The sequence below is a fragment of the Microcebus murinus genome, chromosome 32 (genome assembly GCF_040939455.1).
Source record: "Microcebus murinus isolate Inina chromosome 32, M.murinus_Inina_mat1.0, whole genome shotgun sequence".
NCBI lineage: Eukaryota > Metazoa > Chordata > Mammalia > Primates > Cheirogaleidae > Microcebus > Microcebus murinus.
Genome location: NC_134135.1, coordinates 3,397,566 through 3,418,301, shown reverse-complemented (window position 1 = coordinate 3,418,301; position 20,736 = coordinate 3,397,566). Strand labels below are relative to the sequence as shown.

Genomic DNA, 20,736 nt, shown 5'->3' with positions numbered 1-20,736 from the left:
TACTATGTTTAGATTATAGTTTTTAAGTATGCATTATGCCATATGACTTGTTGGACTATGCTATATGCTATATAACTATATGCATTATGCAATATATCTTGGGGTAACATCCTTCCGGGGAAACATAGGTTTGCACATTGTGTTTTAGTTATAGATCGTTTGAAACTAGACTTCCACAATATTAATTTGGATCACATGAAATCATCTTTTCTTTATGAAACAATCCTATTCCTTGTGTGTTCCTAAAAATTGAATTTTATCTTTCTGAAGTTTCATAGATATGTTTAATATCAGTATTAGTTTTGGTGTAATATTAAGTTTCTCAATGTGGAATGTTTGTTTACATGCTGTAATTAATTGGAGACCTATGGTGGTTTATATCTTGTAGATCTCTCTCCTGAATTTGTAATACAAAATGTGGCACCAAAAGGGAAGACCAGTGCAGGAGAAGAAGGCCTTGCACTTCACAGGAGAATGCATACTGGAGAAAAATCTTACAAATGTAATGAGTGTGGCAGGTCTTTTGGTAGAAATGTAGACCTTGAATGTCACAAGAGAACGCATACTGGAGATAAACCTTACAAATGTAATGAGTGTGGCAGGGCCTTTGGTAGAAACGTAGACCTTGAACGTCACAGGAGAACACATACTGGAGAAAAACCTTACAAATGTAATGAGTGTGGCAAGGCCTTTGCTCAAAATTCAAAACTTGTTAGCCATCAAAGTATTCACGGTATAGAGATACCTTACAAGTGTTATGAGTGTGGCAAAACCTTTAGTGTACATTCAAGACTAACTGTCCATCAGGCAACCCATACTGGAGAGAACTCTAACAAATGTAATGAGTGTGGCAAGGCCTTTACTCAAAATGTAGACCTTGTAGTTCACAGGAGAACACATACTGGAGAAAAACCTTACAAATGTAATGAGTGTGGCAAGGCCTTTACTCGAAATGCAGACCTTGTAGTTCACAGGAGAACACATACTGGAGAAAAACCTTACAAATGTAATGAATGTGGCAAGGCCTTCGCTGCATATTCACAGCTTGTATGTCATAAGAGAAGGCATACTGGAGAAAAACCTTACAAATGTTACGAATGTGGGAAGGTTTTCACGTGTAATGGCTCCCTTGTCATCCATGGAAGAATTCATACTGGTGAGAAACCTTACAAGTGTTATGAATGTGGGAAAGCCTTTAGGGCTCGTACAATCCTAACTAACCATCAGGTAATCCATAGTGGAGGAGAACCTAACAAATGTAGTGAGTGTGGCAAGATCTTCTCTCGAAATAAATACCTTGCACGTCACAGGAGAAGGCATACTGGAGAAACACTTTACAGATGTAATGAGTGTGGCAGGACCTTCAGTGGAAGTTGGCACCTTGTTAGGCATAAAAGTATTCACAATGGAGAGAAACCGTACAAGTGTTATGAGTGTGGCAAAGCCTTTCGTCTTCATTCAAACCTAACTACCCATCAGATGATCCATACTGGAGAGAAACCTTACAGATGTAATGAGTGTGGCAAGGCCTTCATTCGAAGTGGACACCTTAGATGTCACAAGAGAACGCATACTGGGGAAAAACCTTTGAAATGTAATGAGTGTGGCAAGGCCTTCACTCAAAATGGGCACCTTGTTAAGCATCAAAGTATTCACAGTAGAGAAAAACCTTACAAGTGTTAAGAGTGTGGCAAAGCCTTTAGTGTACATTCAAGACTATCCATCAGGCAATCCATACTGGAGAGAAACCTTACAAATGTAATGAGTGTGGCAAGGCCTTCAGTCAGAAATCAGCCCTTAAAGTCCATCAGGTAATCCATACTGGAGAGAAACCTTACAAATGTGATGAGTGTAACAAGGCTTTCAGACGGAAATCAGCCCTTAAAATCCATCAGATAATGGATATTTGAGATAAACCTTACAAATGTAATGAATGAGGCAAGGCCTTCACTCAAAATTCACAGCTTGTAAATCAAAGTATTCATAGTGGAGAGACACCTTACAAATGTAATGAGGGTGGGAAAGCCTTTAGACTGCGTTCATTGCTCATTGTGCATCAGACAGTCGATACTGTTGGGAAATAGAGTTGAGAGACATGGAAAGTTTCAGGAGTTGAGCAAGGCTTTGCCTTGAAGTAATCTGTTGGTGAATTAGTTCACAAACAGAAGCTGCTTAGCATTAAGGGGTAATTCCACTGATCAGGGGAAACTGCAAGGTGGTGCTTGCAGCTTGTACAAGGCAGAGCTTGGTGTGGGGCTAAAGGTTAAGAAATGTGATCAAGGGATGTCAACAAAACAAACAACCTGCCACTGGAACTATCATAAACTTGAAGGCTGTTGCTGCTTCACTCCTGACCATATGTCTCGTTATTTAGAGAAATGGATTAGATAACTATGCAGGCTCAGTGTTACTGTTTTATGTGTTACTGCTTAATTAACAATTTAACTTGTATACAGAGCCTTGTCTATTCTAAACTTAGGGCTTAAAATGTTTATCTTGGGAAAATGTTGTAACCAATTATTCTTTTATCTCTTTTTTTTTTTTTTTTTTGAGACAGAGTCTCGCTTTGTTGCCCAGGCTAGAGTGAGTGCCGTGGCGTCAGCCTAGCTCACAGCAACCTCAGACTCCTGGGCTTGAGTGATCCTTCTGCCTCAGCCTCCCGAGTAGCTGGGACTACAGGCATGCGCCACCATGCCCGGCTAATTTTTTATATATATATCAGTTGGCCAATTAATTTCTTTCTATTTATAGTAGAGACGGGGTCTCGCTCTTGCTCAGGCTGGTTTTGAACTCCTGACCTTGAGCAATCCGCCCGCCTCGGCCTCCCAAGAGCTAGGATTACAGGCGTGAGCCACAGCGCCCGGCCTTCTTTTATCTCTTGATACCTTTGGGGGGCCTTGAAACCTAAACGAATAATCTGTACACATAATTCTATGACCAAGGACAACTGCTTGCCCTACCAATTGATACTAATGTGAGACTTCAACCAGTGTCTCCTGGCTTCCGGAGATGCTGGAGGGCCCCTGACTTCCCCATGACTTTAAACTATACTTTGTCTCTGTCTCTATTATTTCAAAATCTCTTCTGACAATCCTTCCTGGGACCCATTTGTTGGGAGAGTAGCTAACTCCCAGCACCATACTAGAGAAATACCTTCTGTAATGAGTGTGGCAAGGTCTTCATTTAAAATATACGCATTTCAAGTCATCAAGGAGTTAATTATGGAGAGAAAACTTATAAGTGTAATGAATGTAGGAAAGCCTTTAGATTGTTTTCAGGCCTAACTACCAATCAGGGCAATCCATACTGGAGTGAAACCTTACAAATGTAATGAACATGGTAAGGTTTTGACTCAACGTTCACAACTTGCAAATCATCAAAGAATTCGTACTGGTGAGAAACCTTATAGATGCAATGACTGTGGCAGGCTCCTCAGTGAACAATCAAAGCTGGCAAGGCATCACAGAATTCATACTTCAAAGAAACCATACAAATGAGTGTGGCAAGGTCTTCAGTCACAATTCACTCCTTGCATGACATTGGATAATTCATTCTCAAGAGAATCCTTACAAATGCAGACGATGGCAGACCCCTCATGAGTTCAAGCATTAACATTGGAGAACTCACGCTAAAGTACAATCATTTAATTATATCTGGAAGAGGCTTTTTTCATTCCTCACAACCCACTGGGCATCAAAATACACATCTCCATAATTTAGAGCAGATCAACAAATTGGCTACTCAAGTGGTTGACTTCCAACAAGTGGTTGGAAGCTGTAACAGTAAATTAGACTCTCGCAAGTGGAATATCACTCAATTTTGTGTTACACCTCATATATGTAATCAGATTCAGCCACATAAATGTAACATGCATGTTGTGGCTATTACCCAGTGGCCATAAATGTAATGGGGATTTGTATGAGGAATTATTCAATCTCTATTTCTCCATGGTTAACCTTTGATACTACATACTGTAAAATAATTCTAAGTCCAAATGTGTTAAAACTTATGGCATGATATATATCACAGTGTCAGGACATTTAGAGATGGCCAATTACTTCGAAGTTACAAAATATTGTAGTCATTTATTTGAGGATTCTTGAAAATGCTGCTTAACTACTCATAACTTTCAACTTGAACTTTGAAATCTTACTATTACACCTTTTTCAAAAGTCTTTCATTGTGACCTGTGGGCAAGAATACTTTGCATGGCAGGCCCTGGTTTAGAAGTGAGGATCACTTGTATCGATGTTCCTGTAAGAAGAAGGATGCTGCCATTGAATATTAAGTACTATCTGAATTAGCATCTGGGAGGGGCAGAGAATAATGTAAAAGTATGATGTCACTTATCTTGCTCATTGTGTTCAAGGTTCACTTCTGACAGGAGGGCAGTGTAGGTTAAGGGAGACAGAGATCAATCAAGTGACCATAATTTAGAGCAGATCAACAAATTGGCTACTCAAGTGGTTGACTTCCAACAAGTGGTTGGAAGCTGTAAAAGTAAATTAGACTCGCAAGTGGAATATCACTCAATTTTGTGTTACACCTCACATATGTAATCAGATTCAGTTTCCTTGGGAAAACATTAACAAACATCTTCTTAAGGAAATCTGACTGAAGAGATTGGAAATTTATATCAAGAAATACTAAGTATCTTTAGTCACAAATTTGATCTAATCTCAGAGGCTCACATTGTTAATAGTATTTCATCTGGAATGGAGTCAGGTAACCCACTTTCTCATCTTAAGATCTATGAAGAGTTCTGATATAATTTTTGGAATTATTTTAATCATTTGCTTGTACTTATAGTCTGGAAAAAACTCCACAGAAGACAAGAGTCCGGAGTCCATTGCCTTGCAGTGATACCTATCCAGCTTCATCAACTTTAATAAAGAAAGGGGTAGATGTTGGGAAATTGGGTTAAGAGACGTGGAAACTCTGGAGTTTTGCTGGAATTCTGTCTTGAAAGAATCCGTGGGCGTCTTAGTTCACAGACCAGAAGCTGCTTAGCAACAAGGGAGATATTCCACCAATTAGGGATGACTGCAAGGTGTTGCCAGTCTCAAGGCCTGTCAGCCAGCGCCTGGAGCTTAAGCAAAGCAGATCTTGGCATGGGGCGAAAGGCTAAGAGACTAATCAAAGGATTTCCACCCAGGAGACACCTGCAGCAAAAACCAATTAGCCTCAAGGACAGTTCCTGTTTAACACCTGACTACATGTCTCATTATATAGAGAAATAGATTAGAGATGTATGCAGGCTCGGTGCTCCTGTTTTATACTACTGCTTAATTAATGACTTGTATGCACAGCTATGTATATTATTTGGGGCTTAAAATGCTTATCTTGAAAAAGTTTTGTAACCGTTTGCTCTTGTAAGTAGAATTAGGTAATGGATCTCTTGAAGCCTTTGGGAAACCTTGAAACCTAAATGAATGATCTGTACACATAAATCTATAACCACTGACAACTAATTGCTATACCAATAAATACTGATGCTGGACTTCACTCAGTGTCCCCTGGCTCATGGGAATGCTGGAGGACCCCTGACTTCCCCATCACTTTAAACTATACTTTGTGTCTGTCTCTATTATTTCCAAATCTCTTACAATGATCCTGTTGGAGACCTATTTTGTTGGGAGAGTCACGAACTCCCAGCACCTCTCCTGAGATTAGAGCCACTGACAGCGTCCTCATCCTGGTAGCACTTTTGTTTCTTTTTATACCATCAGTGCCATATTTACTTTTAATTTTAATTTTTTGATAAGACTACTAAGTTGCTGGTGAAGACATCTGCCTTCATCAGTGCGTGTTTCCCAACTGTCTGTCCCTTTATTCTCTCTAGTAGTGACCCCTGTGTATGCAAGCTCTTATTTGTGTGCACTCGAAGAAATGTACAATTTTCTCATCCCATCAGAAAAATATAAATTGTGTATTTTTCACTGTGTTCACAGATTGATGTACTGATGCTTCCCAGATTCTTAAACACATTTGTAAGCCAGTCTCACTGCACATAAAGTTCTGAGTTACACAGAGACTTTGCTCTAATATTAAATAAAACAAAAGCCACAGTAAGGAAATCTTATGTAATTTTCATAAGTACTCTTATAATAGTACTTAATAAGAGTCATTGTGGAGAAAATCAGAGTCCACTAAGTAATTCCTGAAGGAGTGTAGAAATACTGAAAATGGCTTTTAGTTTGTATCATTTAATATAAAACATTAAACTTCCCTAGGATTTAACTATACCCAGGGTCTTAAGGACAGTTCAATAAAAATGGCATAGCATTTCATATGGCCCTTCAAAAAACTGAGGTGGAATGTAGAGTCACCTGGAGGTGAAGCTAGAAGGAAAACGATTTTATTTATTACAAACATTTGAGGCCATGTTGTTAACATGGAATATACCTTGCATCCTAGGACTAATATGATAATTTGAGATGTAATAATGCTTATGGAGAAAGAATTAGCATATTAAAATATTTTCCATTAAACACGGAAATAATGAACTGCAAGAGACAAAGGAAAACAAAAAATGTGTCAGTTGATATTTAGAAAGTGTAGGTATGGATCCAGCGTTAAATAGACATTTCCTTTCTGAGATCAAATTGAATGGATTTTGGTGATGTTTACAAGTAGGTTGTTCTCATTAAACCTTGATGCCAATTGGCTCTGTTGATAAAACAGAAAACATAGGTTTTAGAATATTGTCTTGCATTTCCAATTATAAGAAGCAATTTTTATGGGAGAATCTTTTGTCAATCTTAGATCTATATAGTAGTAGAAATTTGCAGGCCAGAGACATGAATTTGTTGTTTATTGAGGAGTTGTATTGCTTTTAGAATCACAAAAGGAGCTAGATGGACACATTGTAAAGAAAAATGTTCATATTAACTCAAACATAGTGAATAATGTCAGGTACCGCTATGTAATTAAGTTATCAATAGTGGCAATTCTTAAGGTCAATTTTTATTTTGGAATAAATTTATGCCTGCAGAAATGTGGCAAAGATAGAACAAAGAGTCCTCATACATCTAATATCTATTATTGTTTCTCTTGGTGTTAACATCTTACATTACTATGGTATGTTTTACAAAACTAGGAAACCAACATTGGCATATGTTACTATGAGCTAAACTTGAGACTATTTGCATTTTGCCAGTTTTAACACAAATGTCTTTTTTCTATTCCAGGATCCAATCCAGAATACCACATTATACTTAGTCATCATATCTCCCTCTTCTCCTCTCTGTTAAAATTTATCAGTCTTCTTGGGAGGCCGAGGCGGGCGGATTGCTCAAGGTCAGGAGTTCAAAACCAGCCTGAGCAAGAGCGAGACCCCGTCTCTACTATAAATAGAAAGAAATTAATTGGCCAACTGATATATATATAAAAAATTAGCCGGGCATGGTGGCGCATGCCTGTAGTCCCAGCTACTCGGGAGGCTGAGGCAGAAGGATCGCTCAAGCCCAGGAATTTGAGGTTGCTGTGAGCTAGGCTGACGCCACGGCACTCACTCTAGCCTGGACAACAAAGCGAGACTCTGTCTCAAAAAAAAAAAAAAAAAAAAAAAATTTATCAGTCTTTTCTAGTTTTTATGACTTTGGAAGATTTGAGGAAAAGTGGTCCATACTTTTTAGACTATCTCTGCAGTTAGGGTTGTCTGATGTTTTTCTCATGATTAGCCTGGGTTTATGGGTCTTTAGAATATCTCATCTCATCATCTTCTGTCACATCACAGATCATATGCAATTAACATCACCGGTGATGTTAAACTTGATCATTTGTTGAGATGTTTTTCAGGTCTCCATTATAAAGTTACGATGTGTCCATTTTCATCCTCCCTTGTTTGGATGGGAATCACGAAGTCCAGCCCACACACAAAGGATTCAGGGTAGCTGAATTAATCTCTACCTACTGGAAAGAGAAGTATATTCATGTTCTATGTGACATTCTTCTATCTGAAAGATTTGTCTCTTCTCATATATTTATTCAATGATTTATCATGTCCATTATCAAATCATGTATGTTGATTTTGTATTGTGTATTGTAATAAAAACTATGATAATATGTATATTTATGTTCAAATTGTTACAGCTTTGCCATTTGGCACAACATCACCACCAAAATGGTCGGAGACTTTAATACACCACTAACAGCATAGGACAGATCCTCCAAACAGAAAATCAACAAATAAAGGACTTAAACAAAATTCTAGAACAATTGGGCCCGACTGAGGTTGACAGGACTTTCTACTCCAAAACCACTGAATATACATTCTTCTCATCAGCTCATGGGTCATTCTCTAAGATTGACCATCTCCTAGGACACAAAGCATGTCTCAAACAATTAAAAAAAATAGAAATTATACCATGTGTCTTTTCAGATCGCAGTGGAATAAAAGTAGAAATCAACCCTACCAGGAACTCTCATTTATATACAAAGTCATGGAAGCTAAACAACCTTTTGCTGAATGATCACTTCATAAATGAGGAAATCAAGATGGAAATCAAAAGATTCTTTGAACTAAATGACAAAGCTGACACAAGTTACCAAAACCTGTGAGACACAGCTAAAGGAGTCCTGGGAGGAACGTTTATTTCCATAAATGCCTATATTCAAAAGTTGAAAAGATCACAAATAGACAACCTAATGAATTGTCTCAGAGAACTGGAAAAAGAAGAACAGACCAACCCCAAACCCAGCAGAAGAAGTCAAATCATTAAGATAAAATCAGAACTAAATGAAATTGACAACAGGGAAACCACACGGAAGATTAATAAAACAAAAAGTTGGTTCTTTGAAAAAATAAACAAAATTGATGCACCTTTGGGTAGACTAACGAAAAGCAGAAAAGAAAAATCTCCAATAAGCTCCATCGGGAACAATAAAGGAGAAATTACAACTGATGCCACAGAGATACAAAATATAATTTATGAATACTACAAAAAACTTTATGCACACAAAATGGAAAATGTGGAGGAAATGGACAATTTCTTAGAAACACACAGCCTCCCTAGGCTCAACCAGGAAGAAATAGAATTCCTGAACAGGCCAATATCAACTACTGAAGTTGAAACAGCAATAAAAAACCTTCCTGAAAAGAAAAGTCAGGAACAAATGGTTTCACACCCAAATTTTACCACACCTACAAAGAAGAACTGGTGCCTATCCTGCAGAAGTTATTCTACAACATCAAGAAGGATGGAATCCTCCCCAACACATTTTATCAAGTGAACATAATTCTGATACCAAAACAAAGAAAGGATGCCACAACAACAACAAAACTACAGACCAATATCTCTTATGAATACGGATTCCAAAATTCTCAACAAAATCCTAGGTAATCGAATCCAGTTGCTTATCAAGAAAGTAATCCATCACAACCAAATGAGCTTCATGCCAGGGATGCAAGGAAGGTTCAACATACGCAAATTTATAAATGTAATTCACCATATAAACAGAAGCCAACACGAAGACCATATGATCCTCTCAATAGACGCAGAAAAAGCTGTTGACAAAATTCAACATCCTTTTATGATAAGAATGCATGACAAAATACGTGTAGACAGGGCTTACCTAAAATGATACAAGCCATATATGACAAACCCACAGCCACCATCTTATTGAATGGAGAAGAATTGAAAGCATTCCACTTAGAATTGGAATAAGGGAAGGTTGCCCACTATGTCCACTTCTATTCAACATAGTGCTGGAAGTCCTTGCTATAACGATGAGACAAGGGAGCAGAATTAAGGGCTTCCAAATGGGAGCAGAAAAAATCAAACTCTCAGTCTTTGCTGATGATATGATATTATATGTAGAAAACCCCAAGGATTCAACCAAGAGACTCCCTTAATTGATAAATGAATTCAGTAAAGTCTCGGGATACAAAATCAATACACACAAACCAGAGGCATTCATATACGCCAAGAACAGTCAAAGTGAGAGCCAAACCAAAGACTCAAGACCAGTCACAATAGCAACAAAGAAAATAAAGTATGTAGGAATATATTTTACATGGTAAAAGACCTCTACAGGGAGAACTATGAAACACTGAAGAAGGAAATAGAGGATCTAAATAGGGGGAAGAAAGATATAGATCAGAGTGGCTTCTTGCCCTATAGATTTGTCAGGGGAATAAAACACCTCCATTATATCTCCCCCAAATGTAGGGGACATATATTCAACTCTTTTCCTGTCTCACTGAAGTGGCCCCTGTATGATTTGAAGGGAAAACAACATAGCCCGCCCTATGTTAAGATCGGAAATCAGCACTCCACATGTTCTCTTGCAGAAACTCTCTAACTCCTCTGTTCTATACAGGCCTTCGTATGTATTGGGTGTGGTGAAATGTATTAGTCTTATTGATGATTGTGACTATCTTCTTAAGAATTGAGTCCATGTCTCAGACACTCAGATGAATTTGTGGGTAAATTGTAACTATAGATGCATCACCTCTGAATTTGGATAAAATGATGAACACACCTTGTAATAACTAAAAAGTATTTTGCCTTTTGCATAAGCAAATGTGCTGATATTCACATTTAAATTTGCAAAGTTTAATTCCAGGAGGTGGCATTGGGGTGGAGGTGGTTTCTGCATAAAAACTGCTTCTCTCTAATTTGGTGGATCTGAGGTCTCTCTGCACAGTCTGTCCCTAGGTGCACCTTGTTTTGTGCATATATATGTATATATGTATACACAAATACATATATATATACACATATACATATATATTCATAATACACACACACTCAAAGGCTCCCCCAAAGGTATCCAGCCATTGTTAATATAATGAGAACATATTACATGGCTGGATACTTTTTTGAACAGCCCTCATACATATTTTTTCATGTAATCGAAAAATTGAGTTAATGTGATGTTATTTCTTAGTATCCTGGTGAATTACATTTATTAACACCTCCAAGAAAGTGTTCTGTAATTGAGGCAATTACGGACCCCAGTGTTCTTCCTGAATTTAGGACATATGCACACCAACTAAGACCAGGACTGGGGAACCTTTAGCCTTAAGATCAAATGTGGCCTTCTAGGTCCTTTTGACTGAATCCAGAATTTACAGAACAAATCTTTTCATTTTTATTAATACATTTTTGATCACCTTTTATATCTTCATTTTATTTTTAAAATGAACGTATTTAAAATACCCAAGAATAAAATAAGTTTCAACAAAATAATCTTCCCAGATTGACTGGCACAATTAGAACATTAATAAGCGATAAGGGCTAAATTGACAGCTGCCAATCTCATGATTTAGTTCTAACTTCCCCTGCCTTACTGGTGCCACTACTGAAGGAGGCTGGTTGGTGAGAGTTTATGGAGGTCCAGTAAACCAGCCTGTTATCAGCTTTGACAATGAGTACTATATTTCTGTCTGAGTGGATTTTGTGAATAGTTGCACATCTTGACAGTATTTTTAAGTCTGTCTGCTTACTAGCTCATCATGTTAAAGAAGACCAAGAAACTGCTGAAGTAAGAAAGAATTTTAAATGAAGATTGGGAATTGCAATATTATCTTATTTCTGCTAAAGATAAGATGATTTTCTTGCTTTGTGTTACTGCAATATCAACATTAAAGAAACTGAAGATTTGCCAAAGGTTGTATTGCAGAAATTAACAGACGAAAAATGAAAGCAAAGACAATTCTTTCAAGCAGCAATAAGACCTGGAAATAATGCCACGGAAGCAACTTATAAAGTAGCTTTTATACTCAGGAAAAAAGGGAAGCCAATCAGTGATGTAGAAATCTTGAAAGAATGCATTGTCAAAGTTTTAAGATGATTAGACACTGTTAGTATTTCAAAGTACAAACTGTCTCTTTGAAGGAGAACCATAACTGACTGGCAGCATGTATTAGGCTTTCACTTAACAGAACAATGTCATGCACCAATTCAAAAAGAAAAAATATAGTATTCAAACTCTTTGGATGAATCAACTGATACTATTGGCTCCGCACAGGTTTTATATTCATTTGGATCATAATAGAAGATTTTCTTTGCTACAAAGTGTTACTTGCTTTGAGCACCCCTGTGAACAGAACACAGGAAATGGATATCTTCTAATTTCAAGATAAATGTCGTGAAGTGGGATTGCATTTGGAAAATTTAGTGAGTTTATATATAGACAGTGTACCTCCAATAACAGGAAAACATGAAGGGTTTATTGCACAGACTTTAAAAAGTGTTAACAGATCCAGATTCTCTCATTTCTTTTACTTGTATGTTGTATCAACAAAATCCCTGTGCTAAATCTGCTACTTTAAGTGGCATTTTGGAATAAGTTATAAGTATTTTTAAATTATTCATGTAAATCCGCATGGCATGGTCAATTTTGTAACATGCTAAAGTTTGAAGGATGAACTATTCAGTGTGGATTTGCCATATCATTCTTAAGTGCATTGGCTATTGGAGGGACAGGTGTTAGCCAAAATTTTATCTCTGTGAGAACAGATAAATTTTATGAAGAACGGAATCAGCACTGTGGATTATTGAAGGAAGATTTCTACAGGAATGCACCATTTCTGTGTGATATCATGTCAAATAAAAATGACTTGAATATTTTTTTTGCAAGGCAAAACTAAGTGTACATATGATATGTGGCAAAAATATGCAAGCATTTTGGAAAAAAGAAAGCTTTTCTTCCAAAGGAAATATCGGATGAACATTTTCCCCAGTTAGGAAAAGTCATCGATGAGCAGGATGATGTGTGTTAATCATTAGAAGAATACACAGCTGTTATAGACCTATTAATCATAGAATACAATGAAAGCTTCACTGACTTTTAAGATCATGACATCACACTCAAATTGGTGTCACCAATGCACCTAAACAACTACAGATGGAATTGACTGAGCTCTCAGTAGATGACATTTTTTTTAAGGTTTGGATTTTTTATTTCTACTTCTTTTTTTGTTTTCTTTTTCCTTTTTTTTTTATTTTAGCATATAATGGGAGTACAAGTGTTAAGGTTACATATATTGCCCATGCTCCCCTACCCCCTCAAGTAAGAGCTTCAAGCGTGTCCGTCCTCCAAATGTTGCACAACTACTCATTGTAGTTGTATATACCCATCCCTTCCTCCACCCTCCCAACACCCGATAAATGTTACTCCTATATGTCCACTTAGGTGTTGATCCATTAACACCAATTTGCTGGTGAGTACATGTGGTACTTGATTTTCCATTCTTGAGATACTTCACTTAGTAGAATGGGTTCCAGGTCTATCCAGGAATATACAAGAGGTGCTATATCACAATTGTTTCTTAAAGCTGAGTAGGACTCCATGTATTAATCCACTCATGAATTGATGGGCACTTGGGTTGTTTCCACAGCTTTGCAATCGTGAATTGTGCTGCTATAAATATTCAAGTGCAGGTGTCTTTTTCATAAAGTGACTTTTGACCTTTTGGATAGATGCCAAGTAGTGGAATTGCTGGATCAAATGGTAGATCTACTTGTATCGCTTTGAGGTATCTCCTTATTGCTTCCACAGAGGTTGAAATAGTTTGCAGTCCCACCAGCAGTGTAGCAGTGTTCCTATCTCTCTGCATCCATGTCAATATCTATAGTTTTGGGACTTGTTAATAAAGGCCATTCTCACTGGAGATAAGTGATATCTCATTGTGGTTTTGATTTGCCTTTCCCTGGTGATTAGAGATGTTGAGCATTTTTTCATATTTGTTGCCATTATTCTGTCTACTTTTAGAAAGTTTCTGTTCATGACCTTTGCCCACTTTTTGATAGGGTTGTTTGATTTTTCCTTTCTGATTTTTCTGAGTTCTAAATAGATTCTTGTCATCAGCCCTTTATGAGATGTGTAGCTTGCAAAAATTTTCTTCCATTTAGTAGGTTGTCTGTTTGCTCTCTTGACAGTTTCTTTGGCTGTGCAGAAGCTTTTTAATTTGATCAGGTCCCATTTGTTTATTTTTGTTGCTGTTGAGATTCCTTTTGGGGTCTTCTTCATAAATTCTTTGCCTAGGCCAATGTCTAGAAGAGTATTTCCAACATTTTCCTCTAGAATTCTAATAGTTTCACACCTAAGGTTCAAGTGTGTTACCCAGCGTGAGTTCATTTCTGTGAGAGGTGAAAGGTGTGGGTCTTGTTTCAGTTTTCTACATGTAGCTATCCAGTTTTCCCAGCACCATTTATTGAATAAGGATTCTCTTTGCCCAGTGTATGTTTTTGTCTGCTTTGTTGAAGATAAGTTGGCTATAGGAGGATGGTTTTATATTTGGATTCTCTGTTCTGTTCCACTGGTCAATGTCCCTGTTCTTGTGCCAGTCCCAAGCTGTTTTAATTACTATAGCGTTGTAGTATAGTTTGAAGTCTGGTAAATTGATACTTCCTATTTTGTTTTTATTGCCTAGGATTGATTTTGCTATACAGGGTCTTCTCTGGTTCCATACGAAGCGTATAATTATATTTTCTACATCTGTGAAAAATGATGATGCTATTTTGATAGGGATTGCATTGACTCTGTAGGTCACTTTGGGTAGTATAGACATTTTAACAATGTTGATTCTGCCGACCCACGAGCATGGTGTATTCTTCCATCTGTTTACTTCCTCTGCCATTTCCTTCTTCAGTGTTTCATAGTTCTCCCTGTACAGGTCTTTTACCTCCTTAGTTAAATATATTCCTAGGTACCTTATTTTATTTGTTGCATTTTGAAGGTAATTGAGTCTTTGATTTCATTCTCACTGTACTGTTGTTGGCATATATGAATGCCTCTGGTTTCTGTGTATTCATTTTGTATCCTGAGACTTTACCAAATTCATTTACCAATTTAAGGAGTCTCTTGGTTGAATCCTTGGGGTTTTCTAGGTATACTATTATATCATCAGCAAAGAGTGAGAGTTTGATCTCTTCTGTTCCCATTTACACCCTTAATTTCACTCTCTTGTCTGATTGCTGTAGCAAGGACTTCCAGCACTATGTTAAACAGAAGTGGAGATAGTAGGCAACCTTGTCTAGTTCCAGTTCTAAGTAGGAATGCTTTCAATTTTTCCCGGTATGATATTGGCTGTGGGTTTTTCATATATGGCTTGTATCATTTTTAGGTAAGCCCCATCTGTGCCTATTTTGTTGAGTGTTCTTATCATAAAAGGGTGTGGAATTTTGTCAACTGCTTTCTCTGCGTCTATTGAGAGGATCATATGGTCTTTGTTTTGGCTTGGTTTATATGGTGAGTTACATTTATATATTTGCATATGTTGAAGCATCCCTGCATCCCTGGGATGAAGCCCACTTGGTTGTGAAGGATTATTTTCTTCACAAGCACCTGGATTTGATTGGCTAGGATTTTGTTGAGAATTTTTCACCTGTATTCATAAGCGATATTGGTCTGTAGTTTTCTTTTTTTAAATTTATTTATTTCTTTTTGTTGCATCCTTTCCTGCTTTGGGTATCAAGGTTATGTTCACTTCATAAAATGTGTTGGGGAAGTTTTCATTCTTCTGGATGTTGTGGAATAATTTCTGCAGGATAGGCACCAGTTCTTCTTTGTAGGTGTGGTAAAATTCGGGTGTGAAACCATCTGGTCCAGGACTTTTCTTTTTAGGAAGGTTTTTTTATTGCTGTTTCAATTTCAGTACTTGATATTGGTGTGTTCAGGAATTCTATTTCTTCCTGGTTGAGCCTAGGGAGGCTGTGTGTCTCTAAGAAATTGTCTATTTCCTCCACATTTTCCAGTTTGTGCACATAGAGATTTTTGTAGTATTCATAAATTATATTTTGTATCTCTGTGGCATCAGTTGTAATTTCTCCTTTATTGTTCCCGATGGAGCTTATTGGAGATTTTTCGTTAGTCTAGCCAAAGGGGTGTCAATTTTATTTATTTTTTCAAAGAACCAACTTTTTGTTTTATTAATCTTCCGTGTGGTTTCCCTGTTGTCAATTTCATTTAGTTCTGATTCGATCTTAATGATTTCACTTCTTCTGCTGGGTTTGGGGTTGGTCTGTTCTTTTCCCAGCTTTTTGAGATGATTGATTAAGTTGTCTATTTGTGATCTTTTCGGCTTTTGGATATAGGCATTTATGGAAATAAACTTTCCTCCCAGGACTGCTTTAGCTGTGTCCCACAGGTTTTGGTAACTTGTGTCAGCTTTGTCATTTAGTTCAAAGAATCTTTTGATTTCCATCTTGATTTCCTCGTTTATGAAGTGATCATTCAGCAGAAGGTTGTTTAGTTTCCATGACTTTGTGTAGAAATGAGAACTCCTGTTAGGATTGACTTCTACATTTATTCCTTTGTGGTGTTAAAAGACACATGGTATAATTTCTATTTTTTAAAGTTGTTTGAGACGTACTTTGTGTTCTAGGAGATGGTCAATCTTAGAAAATGACCCATGAGCTGATGAGAAGAACGTATATTCAGTGGTTTTGGGGTAGAATGCCCTGTAAATATTCGTCACGCCCATTTGTTATAGCATTCTGTTTAAGTCCTTTATTTCTTTGTTGATTTTTTGTTTGGAGGATCTGTCCTGTGCTTTCGGTGGATGTTAAAATCTCCGACTATTATGGTGTAGTTGTTTATATGTTTAGATCAAGAAGAGTTTGATTTATAAATCTGGGTGCAGCAAGATTGGGTGCATATATATTTAGAATTCTTATGTCTTCTTGTTGAACTGTACCCTTCATGATTATATAGTGACCTTCTTTGTCTTTTATTACTTTTGTTGACTTAAAAACTAAGTTATCTGTAATCAGCACTGCCACGCCAGCTTTCTTTTGGCTTCTGTTTGCTTCAAATATTGTTTTACACCCCTTTACCTTTTGTCTGACTGCATCCTTGCAGGTTAGATGTGTTCCCTGAAGGCAGCAGATACTTGGCTTGTGTATTTTATCCATTTGTCCAGCCTATGTCTCTTGAGTGGGGAGTTCAAGCCATTCACATTTATTGAGGTAACTGATAGGTAGGGCAGATTTCTGTTCATTATGTTGGGTTGAACTTTGTTGCTTTGTTTTCTGTCTTTAGCCATTGTGGTATCTGGGCTTTGATCTTTAGCTTTGAGTGGCTTGACATTCGTGAGTGTTTATTGTGCTGATCCGTGTGTAACACTGTTTTGAGTACTTCTTGAAGGGCTGGTCTTGCCTTGGTGAATTTTTCTTGAAGAGGTAACTGATCCTGTGAAGAGACTGAAAAGACTGAATGTAAACACTTCTTATCTTTATGCCATGTATTTATTTGATTTTTCATATACTACATTGTAATTAAGAGTGTTATTTATTAAGGAATTCATGAGAGTATATACCTTTTGAGAGCTACTTTTCAGGTCGATGATAAAACAGAGTGAAGATTTGTGAAGGACACAGGAAGAAAGCAAATGAAAGAAAGGTGAGGTATATCCTGAATGGATCATATAAAGAGAGAGGTAAGTGAAGGGAACAGATAGAGATAGATGCCAGGAAAAGAAAGAGGAAATGAAAGAGGAGGTAAGAACCTGAAGGAGAACCAGAGAGAATGAAAGTTGATGTCATGGGCTTTAAAGAGGGAGCAACAGAGTGAGAGAAATAAGGACATAATGGAATCAGGGCGAAAAATGAGGGAGAAAATTACTCAGAGAAAGATACAAATAAGAAAAAAAGAGGAAAAATGAGATGAAAAATATGAGTGAGAATGTATAGAGTAACAAGGAAGATGGTGTGTGTATAAAAGAGAGAGAGAGAAAGATTACTAAGGAACAGAGAGGAAACAGAGAGGAGAAGTAGGGAGAAGGGGAGACAGCGGGAAGGAAAAATCAAAATTATGGAGAGTAAGATGGGGTTAAAATGGCAAAGAAATCAGACAGAAGGACAAAAAAAGACAGTAAATGGAGATGGAGTTAGAGAGGTAGGAGAATTTAAAGACAGGTTGAAACTGAGAGAAAATTTATAAGTTGACAGAGTCTTAAAGGTAAGTTGAGTTATTGATTATATTCTCACAAGTGAACATATAGTATAGAGATTCCCCTAAAACTGAAAATTCCTTGCATCCTAAGCATTTTGATTTAGGTATATTTATAGTGACTTAGTTAATTTTCTTTTTTTCATTTCAGCATGTTATGGGGGTAGAAATGTTTAGGTTACGTATGTTGCCTTCCACCCCCTCGCCACCCCCATTCAGAGCTTCAAATGTGTCCATCCCCAAGATGGTGCGCATCACACTCATTATGTACGTGTATACCCACCCCCTCCTCCCCCCTCCCATTTGCCCGACACCCAATAAATGTTATTCCTATGTGTCCACTTAGGTGTTGATCAGTGAAACCAATTTGCTGGTGAGTACTTGTGGTGCTTATTTTTCCATTCTTGGGATACTTCACTTAGTAGAATGAGTTCCGGCTCTAGCCAGGAAAATAGTAGAGGTGCTATAACACCCTTGTTTCTTAGAGCTGAATAGTACTCCATGGTATACATATACCTCATTTCATTAATCCACTGATGTGTTGATGGGCACTTGGGTTGTTTCCGCATCTTTGCAATTGTAAATTGTGATACTATAAACATTCGAGTGCAAATGTCTTTTGTATAGCATGTCTTTTGTTCTTTTGGGTAGATGCCCAGTAATGGGATTGCTGGATCAAATGGTAGATCTACTTGTACCTCTTCAAGGTATCTCCATATGGCTTTCCACAGACGTTGCACTAGTTTGCCGTCCCACCAGCAGTGTAGGAGTGTTCCTCTCTCTCCACATCCACACCAACATTTATTGTTTTGGGACTTTTTGATAAAGGCCATTCTTACTGGAGATCAGTGATATCTCATTGTGGTTTTGATTTGCATTTCCCTGATGATTAGAGATGTTGAGCATTTTTTCATAGGTTTCTTGGCCATTATTCTGTTTTCTTTAGAAAAGTTTCTGTTCATGTCCTTTGCCCACTTTTTGATAGGGTTGTTTGATTTTTTCTTGCTGATTTCCCTGAGTTCTAAATAGAGTCTAGTTATCAGCCCTTTATCAGATGTGTAGTTTGGGAATTTTTTCTCCCTTTCTGTAGGTTGTCTGTTTGCTCTCGTGACAGTTTCTTTGTCTGTGCAGAAGCTTTTTAATTTTATTGTGTCTTATTTATTTACTTTTGTTAGTATGCTTGCCTTTAGCTCTTCTTCATAAATTCTTTGCCTAGGCCAATGTCTACAAGAGAATTTCCAATATTTTTCTCTAGAATTCTAATAGTTTCACACTTTAGATCTAAGCCTGTTACCCAGCATGAGTTGATTTTTGTGAAAGGTGAAAGGTGTGGATCCTGTTTCAGTCTTCTACATGTGGTTATTTGGTTTTGCCAACACCATTTATTGAATACGGATTCTTTTCTCCAGTTTTAAAATATTTTTGAATTGATCTTTTGAGTTATTATTTGGCTTTGAGGTTTTTTCTTTTTGGTCTTGGATTATTTAAATATGAATTATTTAAATTCTCAATATTTGAGAATTTTCTTTTTATCTTTTATTTAAACTTATTGATTTGTGGAGTTACTCCACTTCATTCAGAAAATACACCATTGTAGATTTAAAATGTGCTTGCAAAATTCATCTGTTGATGGCCTAACGCAAATACTTCATAATGTGACCTTATGTGGAAATAAGGTCCTTACAGATGGAGTTAATGAAGATAGTATCAGAATGAAATAGGGCAGGCACCTAACACAAGATGCCTGGTGATCTTATAAAAAAGGAGAAATCTGGAGACAGGGACATGAACAGAGGGAAAAAGAAATGAGGAGAAAACAGCCTGATGTTGGGAACTGAGGCCTTTAAAGTTCTTAACCCAGAAATACCCTGAGCAGAAAATACCCTGAGTTGCCAAAAAGTGCTTAATGACTGTTTTAAGAAAAAACTGTAAGATATTTTAGGCTTGCTGCCTGAGGCTGTTTGTAATTGATCAACCCTAACCCCTGCTGCCCCTCCCTACTTCATTGTTTCTGTATGCTTATAAAACCAACAAAGGATCTAAGTAAAGCAGACCTTGACAACCCTTTGCTTGGTCTCGTTCCTTTCTCTCGCCCATCTCTTTCAGGCAAGGTCCCCCTTGACCCCGTGAGTAACAGAAGGTCCCGCGGGCCGGGACAAGTGGCGCCCAACGTGGGGCCTGAGGTACGGACCTTTGTCGGGTGACGCCACAGCGCTCTTCGGCCGAAGGAAACCCTACAGAGACCCTCGTTCTGCCGCTCACAGAGTCAACGGTCTGGTGAGTAAATTTTTACATTGTCACCCCATCGAGATGGGCCATTCATTGTCTAAAGAGGCCATTTTTATCAAGGATCTCAAGGCCTCACTCAGAGAGGGAGGAATTAGAGTTAAGAAAAAGGATCTAGTAAAGTTTTTTGTGTTCATTGATCGTGCTTGTCCTTGGTTTATTGTTGGTGGACCTGAGATTCACCCATGCAAATGGCAGAAGGTAGGCAGAGATTTAAACAATTTACTTCTAAATCAGGGCCCAGATGCCGTCCCTATATCCGTTTTCTCCTACTGGGGACTAATCAGAGATATTGTTGAGGGAGGAGATTCAGACCCCAATAAAAAGCAGCTGCTCTCAGTAGCAGAATTCTGCCTCCGACCCGTGTCACGGTCTGCTTCGAAAACGTCTTTAGAGGCGACCGGAGAGTCGGCTTCTCCTAATAATCCTGAGAGACCAACATGCCCTTCCCCTTGCCCCTCAGTTTGTATTAATATGCCCCCTCCAGACCCATCGGCTGAGCTCCAGACATCTAGGGACGAGCCCCCGATTAGTAGGCCAGACACCAAG

The 20,736-nt window shown here is 37.7% G+C and overlaps 1 protein-coding gene across 5 annotated transcripts in view; it reads left to right on the top strand.

Annotated features, from left to right (window-relative positions):
- Positions 1 to 20,178, top strand: part of LOC105874735 (uncharacterized) — a 38,627-nt gene extending 18,449 nt beyond the window's left edge. For all 5 annotated transcript variants that reach the window (XM_012770862.3, XM_020283413.2, XM_012770861.3 and 2 more), the window contains one exon: positions 389 to 20,178. In XM_012770862.3, coding sequence (XP_012626316.2) covers positions 389 to 1,683 — 1,295 coding nt within the window. In that variant the 3' untranslated portion in view covers positions 1,684 to 20,178. The remainder of the gene's footprint in view (positions 1 to 388) is intronic.
- The last annotated feature ends 558 nt before the right edge of the window (positions 20,179 to 20,736 follow it).